This window comes from Myotis myotis, unplaced genomic scaffold, assembly GCF_014108235.1.
Source record: "Myotis myotis isolate mMyoMyo1 unplaced genomic scaffold, mMyoMyo1.p scaffold_m19_p_7, whole genome shotgun sequence".
Lineage (NCBI taxonomy): Eukaryota > Metazoa > Chordata > Mammalia > Chiroptera > Vespertilionidae > Myotis > Myotis myotis.
In genome coordinates, this window is record NW_023416379.1 from 110,935 (window position 1) to 125,511 (window position 14,577).

The 14,577-nt window shown below is 49.6% G+C and overlaps 1 protein-coding gene across 15 annotated transcripts in view; it reads right to left on the bottom strand.

Annotated features, from left to right (window-relative positions):
* The window catches only part of FAM120B (family with sequence similarity 120B), a 47,695-nt gene extending 34,604 nt beyond the window's left edge, over positions 1-13,091 (bottom strand). For 10 of the 15 annotated variants that reach the window (XR_004968767.1, XR_004968768.1, XM_036316786.1 and 7 more), the window contains exons 1-4: positions 13,006-13,081; positions 11,765-12,337; positions 2,985-4,345; positions 837-1,017 (exon numbers count right to left, since the gene is read on the bottom strand). Coding sequence is in view for 13 of the 15 variants with exons in the window: in XM_036316786.1 (XP_036172679.1) it covers positions 837-1,017; positions 2,985-4,345; positions 11,765-11,891 (1,669 nt within the window). In the remaining 2 variants the exon portion in view is untranslated. Of the gene's footprint in view, positions 1-836; positions 1,049-2,984; positions 4,346-4,867; positions 5,164-11,764; positions 12,412-13,005 lie in introns of those variants that run through there. The other 5 variants (XM_036316780.1, XM_036316779.1, XM_036316787.1 and 2 more) reach the window with 5 other exon arrangements.
* Positions 13,092-14,577: the final 1,486 nt, after the last annotated feature.

Here is a 14,577-nt window from a genome sequence, read left to right on the forward strand (position 1 = left end):
GGTGACTGAGGCGACAGCACCACTGCATTAAGCACCACGCATCTCTAGAAGTGCTCTTCTCCTCCCTTCACTCCCCGAAACCATTCCTCAGAGAGGGTTTGGGGCCTGATGGACTCCTCGGTACTGAAGGTATCCCAGGTTACTGCCCTGGCCACTCATGTCCTCTCCCTATACTCGCTGCTATTGCGCAATGGACAAAAAGATGGGGAGACACATAAACTTAGATCAAATACCCTAAAGGAAAATTTTGTTTATATTTTAATATATGATGTACTAGGTTTTATATAATTATTTTATGAAAATCTCATTTTGAGGGACAGTAAGTAGACACTGTCTCCTAATAATAAACAGCTATTCTCTGCAGAGGAAAGGGTTTTCACATTCGAAAAAGCACAGTCCTCTAAGGCATAAACAGGTAACATTTCATAGAAACAATGCTTTTTTTTTTACAGAGGAAGGGAGATGGACAGAGAGTTAGAAACATTGATGAGAGAGAAACATCGATCAACTGCCTCCTGCACACCTCCTACTGGAGATGTGCCCGCAACCAAGGTGCATGCCCTTGACCGGAATTGAACCTGGGACCTTTCAGTCCTCAGGCCGATGCTCTATCCACTGAGCCAAACCGGCTAGGGCACAATGCTCTTTTTTAATGACTGTGGGCAACTGCTGGCTGAGTAGACTCAGAGGCCTATGGCCTCCACCTCACTTTAAGTGGATGTCGGTGGTATCCCACCACAGCCCCCACCAAGGAACAAACCCCGTTTAATTGCATCTGTGTCTTCAGTGGCCAGTGTCAGAAACCGCCTGTGCCCTGCATGGTCATGAGGACTCACCATGGCCACCCGCCAGCAGGAGGGAGTACACACGCTGCCGCACCGGGCGGTAGACGAAGGCCTGGCTGGGCAGGGCCTGGTCCAGGGCATCCTCCAAGGTGTTGCTGCACTCGATCTCCCCACTGGCCATGATGTTGTACACCAGGTAGCTCTCCGCCTGCACGTGCTGGGCTCTAGCAACCTGCTCAAAGTTTAGACACAGTGGAATTCTCCTTGCAAACACAAGGACGTTCAAACAGAAAAAGTCAGCACCTTTATGTCACACACCAGTGTTTTAAGGCACACAGCAAGGAATAACTGTCCCCCAGGCTCAAACTGGCATCTGTGTTTCCTGTCTTCTGGGCTTCTGGCTGAGAGCTTTCTTGCTCCCTGTTCTCCAGCCCCAAGCACCTGCCAGACTCGCTGACTCTGCAGCGTGGTCCTCTTCCTCTGTCCGCCTGAGAGTAAGGATGGTGGACAAGGCTGTGCCCGACCTATCTCAACCACCATCATCCGCAAGCAGGACAACCCCTGCCCTCCTCCAAGCAAGTTCTTCCCACTAACAGTCAAGGCCCCTTTACAGTAAAGGCCTCAACCCCTTTCACCCACACACAGTTCCGGCCTCAGAGAACCTGCCATCACCAGTCCCAGTGCACAGCTGCAGTGCTCCCAGGAATGCTCCACCCTCTCCCACCTGCACCTGAGCTCCCAGCGCCCACTTCACCAGCCCCTCTCCATAAACAAACCTCTGCTCCCCTCCTCACGGGGCTCGCCTCACACTGACCCTGTGATCTCCCCACTAAACTATAAACTCCTTGGGCTGAGATGCTGGTCACATTCATTCCTTTGCTCAGTAATCTGAAGGCAGGTGAAGAGATGGATGATTTAAATGATTCTACTTTCTGATCAAATAAGAACTAAACTCAGAAGAGCTATAAATCTACATATAAGTTGTATTTTCCTGTGAAGAACATTCTTATTACTGCAAGAAAAAATTCATCTACATTACTACCCAGAATTTAAGTCTAAATAGTCTATAGCTAACGGCACTTAAAATGTGGCAGCAGGATAACTTGGAATATCAAAAACTTGGTGAATCCGATTGTCTCACTGCTTATACACACTAGTTATGTTGATTCATTAATGCAGACTTAAGTCTTAATCTCTTTATTCCTCACTTTCTTCATATATAAAATAGGTTTAATAAAAGTGGCAACCTATCTAAGCAATAAAACAAAATTTAAAAAAAAAGTGGCAACCTCACGAAACTACTGAGGATTGAGGTAACACAGGAAACGCACCTGGCTGACACATCCTGTGTGCTCAGTGAATGTCAACTGTTGTTATAAGGCTAGACAGACTACAAAAAATGTCCATTTCATTGTTAAAATGTCTTTTTAAAAATTTTACCTTTACTGTTCAAAGTATTACATATGCCCTCCTTTCCCCCACTTTAATCCCTTTTACCTCATGCCAGCCCCCACTAAAATGTCTTTAAATCACAACAGAGGACAGGCTAGCAGCTTTAAGATTTTTAAAAAAAAGTATTTTAAAGAGCTACGACTTGATACTCTAGCCAACTGAAGATCATCAGAAGTGACCCATTTCCCTATGTGCCTGCTTGAAGCACATCAGCTCCACTGAGGTCTGGGTCCACTTCTACCTCTTCTGGGAGCTTCTCTCTATCCTTTAGCCCACAGGGATCTCTCTCCTTCAGAGCCCTCTTCTGGAACAGTCATGTGACAATGTCAAATATGGTTTACAGCCAAAACCGGTTTGGCTCAGTAGATAGAGCGTCGGCTTGTGGACTGAAGGGTCCCAGGTTCGATTCCGGTCAGGGGCATGTACCTGGGTTGCGGGCACATCCCCAGTGGGAGGTGTGCAGGAGGCAGCTGATCGATGTTTCTCTCTCATCGATATTTCTAACTCTCTATCTCTCTCCCTTCCTCTCTGTAAAAAAAATCAATAAAATATATTTTAAAAAAAAAAATATGGTTTACAATGTGAGTTTTCAGGGCTTATGTCATACTTCCTAACTCAACTCCTGGGTCCTATTCTGCGTCCCCACAGCACCTTACCTACTGCAGGTGGTCAATATTCACTGACGAGTGCCTTGATGGATGCGTTTCCATCAGGCCGTCATAGATAATGGTGGGCTTATCTACCTACCTTTAAGATTTCGGTGTCTGAAACCATGGTTACTTGTCGCTTGATTTCAGGCTCCATATTCATGGGGTCTTCCTCCTTGAATTCAGGGTCTGTACACATGGGAACTTCCTGCTTGGATTCAGGGTCTGTACACATGGGATCTTCCTGCTTAGACTCAGGGTCTGTACACATGGGACTTTCTTGCTTAGATTCAGGGTCTGTACACACAGGACTTCCTTGCTTGGATCCAGAATCTGTACTCTCAGGACTTCCTTGCTTGGATCCAGAATCTGTACTCTCAGGACTTCCTTGCTTGGATTCAGGGTCTGAACTCTCAGGACTTCCTTGCTTGGATTCAGGGTCTGAACTCACGGATATAATCTGCTTGTCCAAAGTTGTTATAGCTTTGGCTTTTGGGGAAATCCATGGAGATTTCTGTCCTGGTAAAAGATATGATGCCATCCCCTTATAAAAAAGAGCTTTGTTTGGTCCCAAAGGTAACATCTCTTCCAGCTTTTTCTCACCTTGATATAAGCGAAGGACTTTAGCTATGTGGTCTGCTACAGCTAAGATGACGTTGCCTCTCCTGTCACAGTTCTCTTTCACAGAGGTATAGAAGGACAAGCACTTGTACCGAAAGGTTTCAAACATGCCTTCCGGGACGACGTCGTTGCCCAGCAGGCAGGCCAGAAGGGGAAGGTCTGCCAGGCAGAGGCCCAGACTCGCACAGAGCTTCTCCCTACAGAGCATGACAGTGCTGAGGCTGTCCAGGCAGAGCTCACTGATGGAAAAGTAGGGACAGGAGTCATAAATTAAGTAGTCGGTGTCTTCTCCGAGGATCCCTAGACAGTTGTTCTGGAGGCCGTAAGAAGCCACCTCATAGTCAGCCTCCTGTAAGGAGCACAGGGTTTCCTGACCCAGCGTCTTCAGAGCAAACCGCGTGAAGATGGCCAGCCCCGAGGGGATGAAGAACATGCTCCTGCTGGGCTGTTCCCTGTGCGTCTTGATATAATGGAAAATCCTGGCAATCTCCCTGTTGTTCTTGAGTCTCCGTTTCACCCACACATCTCTCTTCTCCTTCTCCACCATACCATCAAAGAAGAATACCAACTTGATGCCAACGTCTGTAAAAGTTCTCACAAAATCTCGCAGGACAGAAAAGTATTCCTTCCACTGGCCACCGCAAACCCATGACTCAGGGGTGTACCAGTACCTGAGACAGCACATGGCGTCCACCACGATGGTGGGCGTGCATCCGGGATGCTTGCTTTGGTGCTGCTCGGCCAGCTCTTTGAAATTCACTGTTGTACATACATGTGGGCAGCTGCTTGCCACAAACCCCTGCAAGCCTCTCACACCCATGACTGACCTCCCAGAAGGATCTGGAAAGGAAAGGAAAGGAAACCAGTTATTATGGCACCTTACAAAGCCCACACAGACAATGGTGAATAGCCATTCTCTATCAGGAGCCTAAAGTTTTCCATAAAAACACGTGAGGAACTTTAGCTAAGTGTAAATTACTTGAGTTGGACTTTTCAAAGATAACATAGTGTAGCTTCTTTTTAAGATTTTAGCTAAGACTATTATTCAAGAGATTTCTCAAATGGATTCAAAACAGGCTAACAGTTTTCAAAAAAGTAATATTTTCCATCTAGGAACCCAAATAGAAGTTAACTCTGAAAACCTAAAAACAAAAATGGCTATTTCTCAAAATAATTTTGCTGAGTTGAAAGAAGCCAGATTAAAAAAAAAAAAAAAGTACACACTATGATTCCATTTGAATATAAATTTTTGGTTCACTGAGAGCTGAGCTCATTTGAAGTGGCAGAGAGCATCTGGGTCGGGGCAAGTTAGAGGGCGGGATTTACGAAGGGGACTTTTGGGGTGATGGTTCCATTCATTACCTTGATTGTAGTGATGATATCATGGGTAAACACGTGTTACCTGTAAACTCAGCCTGTGCAGTTTCCTGTATGTCAATTACACCTCAATAAAGGTGTTGAAAAGAGAACTAGCTGGCCCTGAACAACACTGGTGTCAGGGGCACTGCCCACCTGCAGTCAGAAATCCACATGTAAGTTAAGTCAGCCTCCTCCAACCTCAAGTAAACAAATACAGTACATAAAAGTTCACTATGGCCCAGCTGATGTGGCTCAGTGGTTGAGCACTGGCCCAGGGGCCAGGAGGTCACAGTTCAACTCCTGGTCAAGGCACATGCCTGGGTTGTGGGCTCGGTCTCCTGTAGGCGGCGTGCAGGAGGCAGCCGATCTATGTTTCTCTCTCATCAATGTTTCTATCCCTCTCCCTTTCTCTCTCTAAAATCAATAAAAAAATATATTTTTTAAATGTTCACTAAGGCAAAATGTGTCTAACATCTGAGATGGTGAATAAGTCTGAATGGAAAACTGCCCTTTCTAAAATGTGAAAACATACAATGCAGTTAGTTCAAAGAGTTAGAATTCAAAGTCTAAAACAACAACAAGCAGAGCATTGTGTCCTAAGCTGCCCTTCTATTAAAAAAGACGTAATATAAGGCATGACTTGAGGTCAGAAAAACTCCATGATGACATCTTTATCTTAATGGCCTGCTTTTTTCACTTTGGTTTTCTGTAAGTCATCAGGGCTGAGTGTCCTTTGATAAAACAAAACAAAAATCCTCATTATGCAAAAGCAACACAGGACAAGCGAGCCTCTCCGGGCTTAGGACTGAGCACAGCGGCCACCACTGGCTGCACCCCACCCGGCGCGATGGCTCCTCACAGGGCGCTCGCTCCCACCGCACAGCTGCGCACGCCCCGTACACCTCCATCTCCACCTGACACTGACATCACAAATGAAGACGCTGCAGGTAAGTCAATTATCAGGGAAGAAGCACGGGCACTGATGATGGTTTGAGAACTGCCTGTTGGTGGGCAGTGGCCCCATCAGAAGCTGAAGTTATCTGTTTAATAGCCATTAAGTGAGAAATACATAAAAACTGAATGGCTATAACACACATTTATGTTGAAATGTAGAGGTCTTGCTCATTAAGTTATTAAATATAATGGAACACATGCATCCACACACCAAGACCACTGGAGAGCTCTTGCTAGACAAACAGGCATATTTATCTTGGGAGCATTATCAAGTAATGCAACTTTTGGTCATTATCGCAACGAGAAGGCGGTTGCAGTTCGGACCTCCGGGCATGGATCCCACATCTAGGAAGGTTACAACATATTTCTGAAGCAGAGGGGTTTTCTTCTTACACCCCGGCGATAGCTAGGTACAAGTCTGGAAAGGGTGTTAAGACTTCTCAAATTCCAGGCCATTATTCTATGCCTAGCTTTGAAAAGAGCAGGCTTGTCAGGTTTGTTGACAATGAGGAAGCAAAAGTAAATTACAAACTGTGAGTGTGACCAGGTTTCCATTCTTTCACCAGGCTCCAGGCTGGGTGCTGCCGACCCCCCTCCTGAGGCCCGCCAGCAGCCAGGAGCGCAGCAGACCCTTCCCTCACCCCAGCTCCCACAGGCAGGGCCCCCATCTGTGCAGCTGCCCACCATGCTTGGGCTGGCTGCCTTCCCTCACCAACAAAAAGGATTTTTGTTTCAAGCATTTTTCTACTAAAACTGCAAGTGACAACACTGAGTTTCCAAAACACTCTCCTCTTTATTTTACAGAGTCGGGCTCAGCTCTGCTTTGATTTCATTCAAATGTTTTTCCTCTTTTCTCACCCCAGCAATGAAAAGCTCACTATTTTAATTAAACACACACAGTTTTTTCCTGTTTTTCACACTGCCAATCTCTCCCATTTTGAATCACAAACTACCTCAGGAATGTTACCTTACAATGTGCTCTTGTGTGGCATTTGCAAAGAAAAATTCGGAGACACAAAGATCTGGGAACCTGTGACAGCAGAGGGGCCTTCCATTTTCAGCTCAATATGTCACACACCACACCACCACCTGTCAACACAGGCAGAGTGGTGGGAAATGAAATGCTAAAGAGATAATTCTGTGGCCCTGGCCGCAGGGTGGCTTGAGTAGTTGGAGCGTAGCCCCATACATCAAAAGGTTGCAGGTTTGATTCCTCGGCCGGGCACACACCAGGTTGCGAGTTCAATCCCTGGTTGAGGTGTATAGGAGGTAACCAATGGGTATTTCTTTCTCTCTCTCCCTTCTTCTCTAAAATCAATAAAAAACATATCCTCTGGTGAGAATTAAAAAATATTTTTAAAAAAGATTATTTTGTGGCCATTACCTTTTTAACATTTTTTTTGTTTTTAAATTGGTAAGAGTAATACTGAGGTGTTTTTCATTCTCTACCATTAAAGATTATTTAAATACATACATGTATATATAATTTAATTTATTCTACCTGTAAACTATAAGAAAATTTTCACTGCCAAGAAGGAAAACAGAAGTTATGTCTCCTTCGGTAGGAATCATATTGCCCAAAACACAGCCTGGGAGACAGATCTCTCCATGTGGGCCCCTCCAGGGCACACGTCAATGTCACACCCGGCACCAGCAGTGTCTGCCGTGCGAGGGCCAGTATTTGTGAGTGAATAAATGAAGGCATCAAAGGGCAGGTGTGTAAAGAGAGGTCAGGAATCACCAAGTGTGGGCAGAGGGAGAGTAACCAGTAGGCCCATGTCCTCAAGCAGCACCAGTGCCGGACATCTCACAGAAAAGCAGCCACAGGCACACAGGGAGCCACCCCAGAGGCGGCCTCACCGCCAGGAACAGCCTCATTGTCCTGACAGCCAGACCAATCCCAGGTACTGGGTTGCAGTAAATGAAGAAGTGGACAGAAGACAAGTCCAGAAGCTCCTTCATTCACAATCTTTCAGCAAACAGAGAAATGAAGAGAAGCGTGCCTCAGCAAAAACATATCAGCCCAACCTGCACCGACAGGTCCGGGGTCAATCCGGACATAGGGACAAATGGACTCAGAGCCAGCCATTGGACACATCCCATGCGCAGAGCAGCATCTGCAGGACAGCCAGTCCCAGTGGTTGTAGCCCCTTAAGACATGGACAGTGTTTCCCCTCTGCCCCCCACCCCCAACCCCCTTGTGTCAGAGCCCCACCGTGCAGAGGGCATCGGAAGAGCTGGAGTTGACTAAATCAAGCCTTTCAATTTGGAGACAAAGCAGGTTCATGTTCTACAGAGCAATCGAACCATAACCTTGCACTTATCTTTATTAAGTAATTTGTCTCCACAAGCCCAAAATCTACAAACAAGCAACACCAGTGTCTGGTCTGTGATCAGGAGTGAAGAGGAAAGCCAGAGGTACACCCTGGTGCCAGGTGGATGTTCATCAGTGGCCCTGGATGACTAGGATGAATCAGTCCTTTCGTTCCCTGCTTCGTTTCTGCGTCTTCAATGACCACATGCTGGCTGGGCCTTGGTCCACCTAGGGAAGCCCCCCAGGGCTGATGTGGGGCATCTACAGTCTGCTTTCTTCGCTTTCCTCCCCGTTCACCCCACCAAAATAAAAGCAATTGATGGGGAATCCGTACACAGAAGGGTGTGAACAGGGATTGAGGGTTCCAGGAGGATTGTCCCAGGGCAGCTTGTGGGACAGTGTTGGCTCGATGTCTTCTGAGTATTTATGGATCCACAGACAACCAGATGAGCAAGTAAGCTAAGGGCAGCTGCCACTCAGGTGGTCTCCACCTGTCTGAGGGCTGTCCACAGGCTCACTGGGCACTGATAGACACTCTCCTGGACCAACGTCAAGCAGGCTCCCCAGGGCCCTCTTCTCCACAAGGCACAACCTTAGGCTTCCTGCTGGCCCTGCCCAGTCCAGTTGACTCAAGAATCCTACTGAGTCAGTGTAGAGAGAGAATCCCCTGCCCGATTCTTGTTGATCCCTCACTCTGCCTGTTGGCAGATGCTCTGCCCTATTTGAAGTTGCTCTACCTCCTATGGCAAGTCTGGAATAAAGTCTTCCTTACTTTTTTAATTGTCAGAGTAAGAAGCGTACACAAGAAATGGGAAGCCTGAAGTTACCACAATGTACTTGGCTATGCCCAGGTACATGTCCAGACTCGGATGCCCTGGAAGACCTCCCACAGCTGCCATAACCACTGGTGCCAAGAGTCAGACTGGTGCAAAGAAGACGCAGACGCTCAGAAGCTGGTGGCAGAGCCCTGCACACTGTATCCTGGAAGACGGGGCAGACGCTGGGCAGTACTGACGGCAGAAGGAAAAGCTCTGTAATAAAACCACACTAAGCCCAACCTCCACTTCCTTGCAATGAAACTCTGAGCAAGTTACCTTATTCTATATGCTTCATTCTTCTTATCTGCAAAGTGAGCTCTACAAGACCGACTTCATAAACTGGTGTGATGTGATTTCATTTAGATTATAAATTTATTCATTAAACATTTCTCATTAGCTGCCTCCGGGTTTAGTAAAATCTGCCCAGTCCAAAATTCTTAAATTATCTTAAAATAAAGCCATATAAATATGAGGGTGTATTATACTTATGATTTTTATAAGCTAGATTACTTTTTAATATTGGAAAAAAATTTTTTTCTGAAAAAGTAGCCGTGAGAAATAAAGTAGCCATGTTCTTTGCAGAAACTCATAGAACAAAGAAAAAAACCACTCATAGCCTCATCTTCCAAAAATAAGGACAATAAACATTTTAGAGTATATATTTCTAAAAATTGGGATCATACTTCTCTATAACCTATTTTGTGTCTTAATTTATTAGGTGATACATGTTGCCAAGTCAGAAGGTTGACCTGTTATGGTGTAATTTTTAATGGGTGCACAGTATGGTGTGAGTGAGTTCTCAACCCTACTGCTGGACATTTATGCCATCTCCTATATTGCAAGCCATAAATAAGAATGTGAGTCACATCCATGTATAAAAATCTCATTTCCTTGGGATGAATCTTAGATGTGAAACTGCTGAGGCGAAGGAAAAGCACATCCTGGTAATTCTTCTCCAACAGGCTGTCAGTCTGTAGTTGTACCTCGTTAGCACTCAGCTGTCCTCACCACCACTAGGGCAGTTATCTGAACATAAATCTGGTTTACTCAGTCACTGAGCAGCTTTTCAGCAAACGTGACAGCAGACACGGAGCAAGGAGCTAGACCAGCCGTGGGCAAACTACAGCCCGCGGGCCGGATCCGGCCCGTTCGGCTGTTCTATCCAGCCCGCAGAGCCGAAAGAGCGGAGGGTTCTCTTGCTCTCCCCTCCGCTCCTTCACCAGCAGCAGTGTTAACATGGCAACGTCGGGAAACACGGCCGCAGCTTCTTCTTCTGAGTCCAGTTTAAGAACCCATTGTGGCCCTCGAGTCAAAAAGTTTGCCCACCCCTGAGCTAGACAGACAGCCCTGCCCTCCAGTGGCTTACACTCTAGCAGGAAAATGTCCAACAGGCAACAAGCACTTGACTTAACTGTAGGGCAGAGAAGGGCAAAGCATGTGAATGGGGGGAACACGCAGTAGGAAGACCCAGGACAGGTCCGGGACCCACGATGGCCATCCTGAGTGTCCAGATGGAGACAGGAGAGCAGGCGAGGCCTGAAGCAAGAGTGGTGAGGGATAAATTCTTTAAAGTCCATAAGGTGTCTTTTTTATTATTAAACTAGAGGCCCAGTGCACGGATTCATGCAGTGGTAGGGTCCCTCAGCCTGGTCTGCTCTTTCTCGAAATCTGGGACCCCTTGGGGGTTGTCAGACTGCTGGTTTTGGTCGATCCGAGGGCTGTAGCAGTGCCCGAAGTGACAGCGGCCAGGGAGGAGCCCAAGCTAGGGCGCGGCACCTCCCCGCTCCTGCTCATCCCGGCCGGCCCGCTGTGCTTGCCATTGCTGCCGCTCAGTGGCGCTGCCATGGAGGCGGGAGAGGCTCCTGCTACCACAGCTGCACTTGCTAGTCATGAGCTTGGCTTCTGGCTGAGCAGAGGAGTGCTCCTGCTGTGGGAGCGCACTGACCACCAGGGGGCAGCTCCTGCGTTGAGCGTCTGCCCCCTGGTGGTCTGTGTGCATCATAGCAACTGGTCAACTGGTTGAGCAATCGACTGGTCATAACGGTTGCTTAGGCTTTTATTATATAGATGGGTGTTTCTAAGGTGCTTAAAATATCTGTTCTATTAAATAGTTTAACCTGCAACTTTATGTGTTTTCCTCAAACCCAAAAGCTAAGTGTGGCTAGAAGCTCTGTTTAAGGGAACGGGAGTGAGCTGAGGCTGAGTGCGCAGGGCCAAGAGCAAAGGGGCGCAGACCACACAGGCGCTTACACTTCACCTGAGGGGAAAGCACCTGCATCTCAGAAACACTGCCCTGCCTGTCGTGGAGAAGGGATGGAGGCCAGCGAGACTGAGGCAGATGAGGGGCTATTGTGGATGCTGGTGGACTGGCTGCCGGTATCCCACAGCCTCCCCATTTTGGAAGAACCCCAAGACTAGAGGGTACAGAGTCCTACTTCCTACTGCAAAAGACTAGGGAGGGTAGAGAGACCATATGGTCCCCCAGATGAACCAAAGGCATGGGGTCCATATTCCCGCACGTGCTCAGTGTGCATTCAGCTCGGGCTTACTGTGCTCTGGGCCCTGTGCTGGCAGCTGCGGACAAGGCAGTGAACCGGAGAGTCCCTGCCTCAGATCTGGATCTTTAAGAGGGAAGCAAAGGCTGAGTCGTTCAAGAAGAAGAAGCACAGGTGTGTGTGTACATATGTCAAGACGCGTAAAATCGTACACTTAAAATGTTTCTTTGTTCTATGAATTTTCTGCAAAGAACAGGGCTACTTTCTACAATCAGAAAGCCCCATAGCAAACACCCCCTGTAGTCCCTCTGGCACTTACCAGTATTGTGCAGACTCTCGGAAAAGGCACTTCTGCCCGCAAAGGCAGGAAGAGCTGGCCGGGCCAGCAGTGTCACAGGCAGTAACGGTGAAGCTGGACTGGAACCCACCTGCCTCTGAGTCTGCATTCCTTTCACCAGGACTCTAACACCTAACACTTTGCATGTCAGTCCAGAGATCTGTCCTTCCAGAAGGTTCTCCCAGTCCCTGGGGCCCTGACAGAATGATCAAGAGGGAGGGCAACCCAGATTTGGGCCCCTGGGGGCCCCCACCTGAGTTCCCCAATCCCCCTCAAGGGCCAATGAACCACAACCACTGTCACAGAAGAGGAACATGTGTGCAGACCCGTCAACACGGAGGCCTCGTTTATCCCGATTTCAGGATAAGAATCCACTATGAATTTTACATTCAGGAGCGAAAGCTAAAACACTGATTCATCGGAGACTTCCGCAGGCTCTGGCTTACGATCTGCGGACTGGCTGTCAGTTCTAACAACGCGCTCTAAGCCCGCAGGAGAGAAGTGTGGACGGGCACGCGAGGAGGCACACCCGGCCCGAGGAATGGGGACGCTGGCCTGGGAGAAGCAAAAGGGCAGGAAAACTTTTAAAAAAGGAAGCTGACAGCCATACAATCTCCGCACCGCTGCTAGGGAAACCGCGGGGTGAGCCTAGAGCTCTGCACGCCCTCTCCGGGGGCCCCTCGCCTCCAGCCCCCACCCCCGGTTTTTCCCGGTTCTACCCGCGACCACCACGTCTTCCTGAGTGTCCAGCCTCAACCTGACACCCACTCTCTCCTCCGCGGGGCGGGATGGCTCCCCTTCCCTCCCACCCCCACACCGACTATCCAAACGCGGCCCAAAACCCCTCCCGGACGACGCAGACGCCGCCCTCGCGCACGTTCCTGGGCGGCGAGCCGTCACCCTTCGGTACCCGAGGGTCCAGGGCCGGAGGGCGGAGGCTCGGGCCCGACGGGGGAGGTGCACCGGCGGCGGCGGCGCAGAGGGTGACGCGACAGCCGGGCCGCGAGGACACCGGCACCGGTCGCCCGAGGGGCCGGAGCACGGCGGCGGGGGCGGGGGGCGGGGGGCGGGTAGGCGACGGACGGCGGGCCCGGGAGGGGAACGGCGGGGCCGCGGGAACTTGGACCCGGCCTGGGCCCGCCGCCGGGCTCACGGAAGGGGCGGCCGCCACGGTGCAGAACCGTGGACGCCGCACGGCGAGGGCGCCGCAGGCCCGGCCCTACCTAGAGACGCGCCAGCTCAGCCGGAGACCGGCCAGCGAAGCCGCGATCCCGCCGCGGCCGCTCGCGCACTTCCGCTTCCGCTCGGAGACTTCCGCTCCAGGGACCGCCCGGGCGCGGGGCGGGGCCGAGGCGCCGGGGAAGCGAGGTGCGCAGGCGCCGCCCCAGTTGCCCGGGAGACCGCGCGGCGCGGCGGAGAGCGGCGTCTGGGGTCCTGGCTATCCGCGGCGCTCCCGGGCCGCGCGTGGAGCAGGGCTGTGGGTCCCCGCGCGGGCCGCGCTGTGACAGCTCCCGGCGCGGGTTGGGGGCTCCGTGACTGGGGCGGGCGCCGAGGTGAGCGGGACCCTGGTCCTGCAGCGCGTGGTCTCGAGGGACCGAGTGTGGACTCCAAGGCCACGTCTCGGCCTCATTTCACCTTCGGGACGAGCTCCCTGGGGCTCCGAGGCGGGGCAGCCTTCGCACTGTGCACAGCCCCCCTCCTCCGCCTGCAACGCCACCCACTTGCCTACAGCCAAGAGAACATCCTGGCAGCCAAGCGTGATGGCAGAAAAATAGCCTGGAAACCAGTCTCATTGATTTTGACAAACCAGCTATCAATAGCACCAAGTGAGGGTGCATCCCAAACCCACGCTCGTGCGCCGCGTCAGGAACGCGAGCCCCAGGGAGCAGGAACCCGTGGGACGTTGCTCCTGCGGAGTCCAAAGCACTCGCAGGTGCAGCACTCAAGGAACTAGCGAATGGAAGTGACGCCACATGCAGGCATGAAGCGATTTGGGAAGAGACCTCTCCATTTGGCATACCAGGTTTTCATTTCCTGTTGATATATTTTTTTCTAAGTAAAATCAAATCGTGCGCCACACTTATTACTGGTTGGGTGCCTAGGGTTACACCAAGAAGTGTGTGAGATGGTCTCTAGTCCTACGGAGCGCACAGGGTGGTTGGGGAGACAAATATTAAGTTTAGAAAACAAGCGAAGCCTAGAATAAGGCCTGTAAAGTGTGATGAAGAAGGTGGTAAGGAAATGACGTGTGAACTGAGCCAGGAGGAAGGATGGGATCGGAGACAGGATGAGAAGAGGACTTCTGGACAGACAGAGCAAACCTAGGAAAGAGATGGAAGCAGGGACTCGGTGATGTGAGGGAGGATCCAGACTTCAGGCAGGAGGTTTGAACTCATGGACAGTGGAGGCAAGGGAGGCAGGTGCCCAACGCCCCTCTCATTGCTAAGTGAGTCCTGCCATTGGGCAGTCCTCATCCACTTTGCAGAGCTTCCAAACCTTTCTGCCTCCCTCCTCAATATACACAGATGACCAAAGGTCAACAGACATTCCAGGAAGACAGGGGGAAATAAAAAAAAAAAACTGGAAGAAAAAATGTCATGGAAAACTTAATTATCTACAGTCTCTGAAGATAATATTACATCAGTAAGTAAAGATATATAAAAGCATTCAGAAAATAAGAGCTCTTGAAAATTCAGGAAGATATAACTTAAGTGCAAAAGTTGATAAAAATAAGATAAAATTGATATATGTTAGACGGTAAAACAAAAAGAAAAAGACATGGGAAAAGAGAAAAC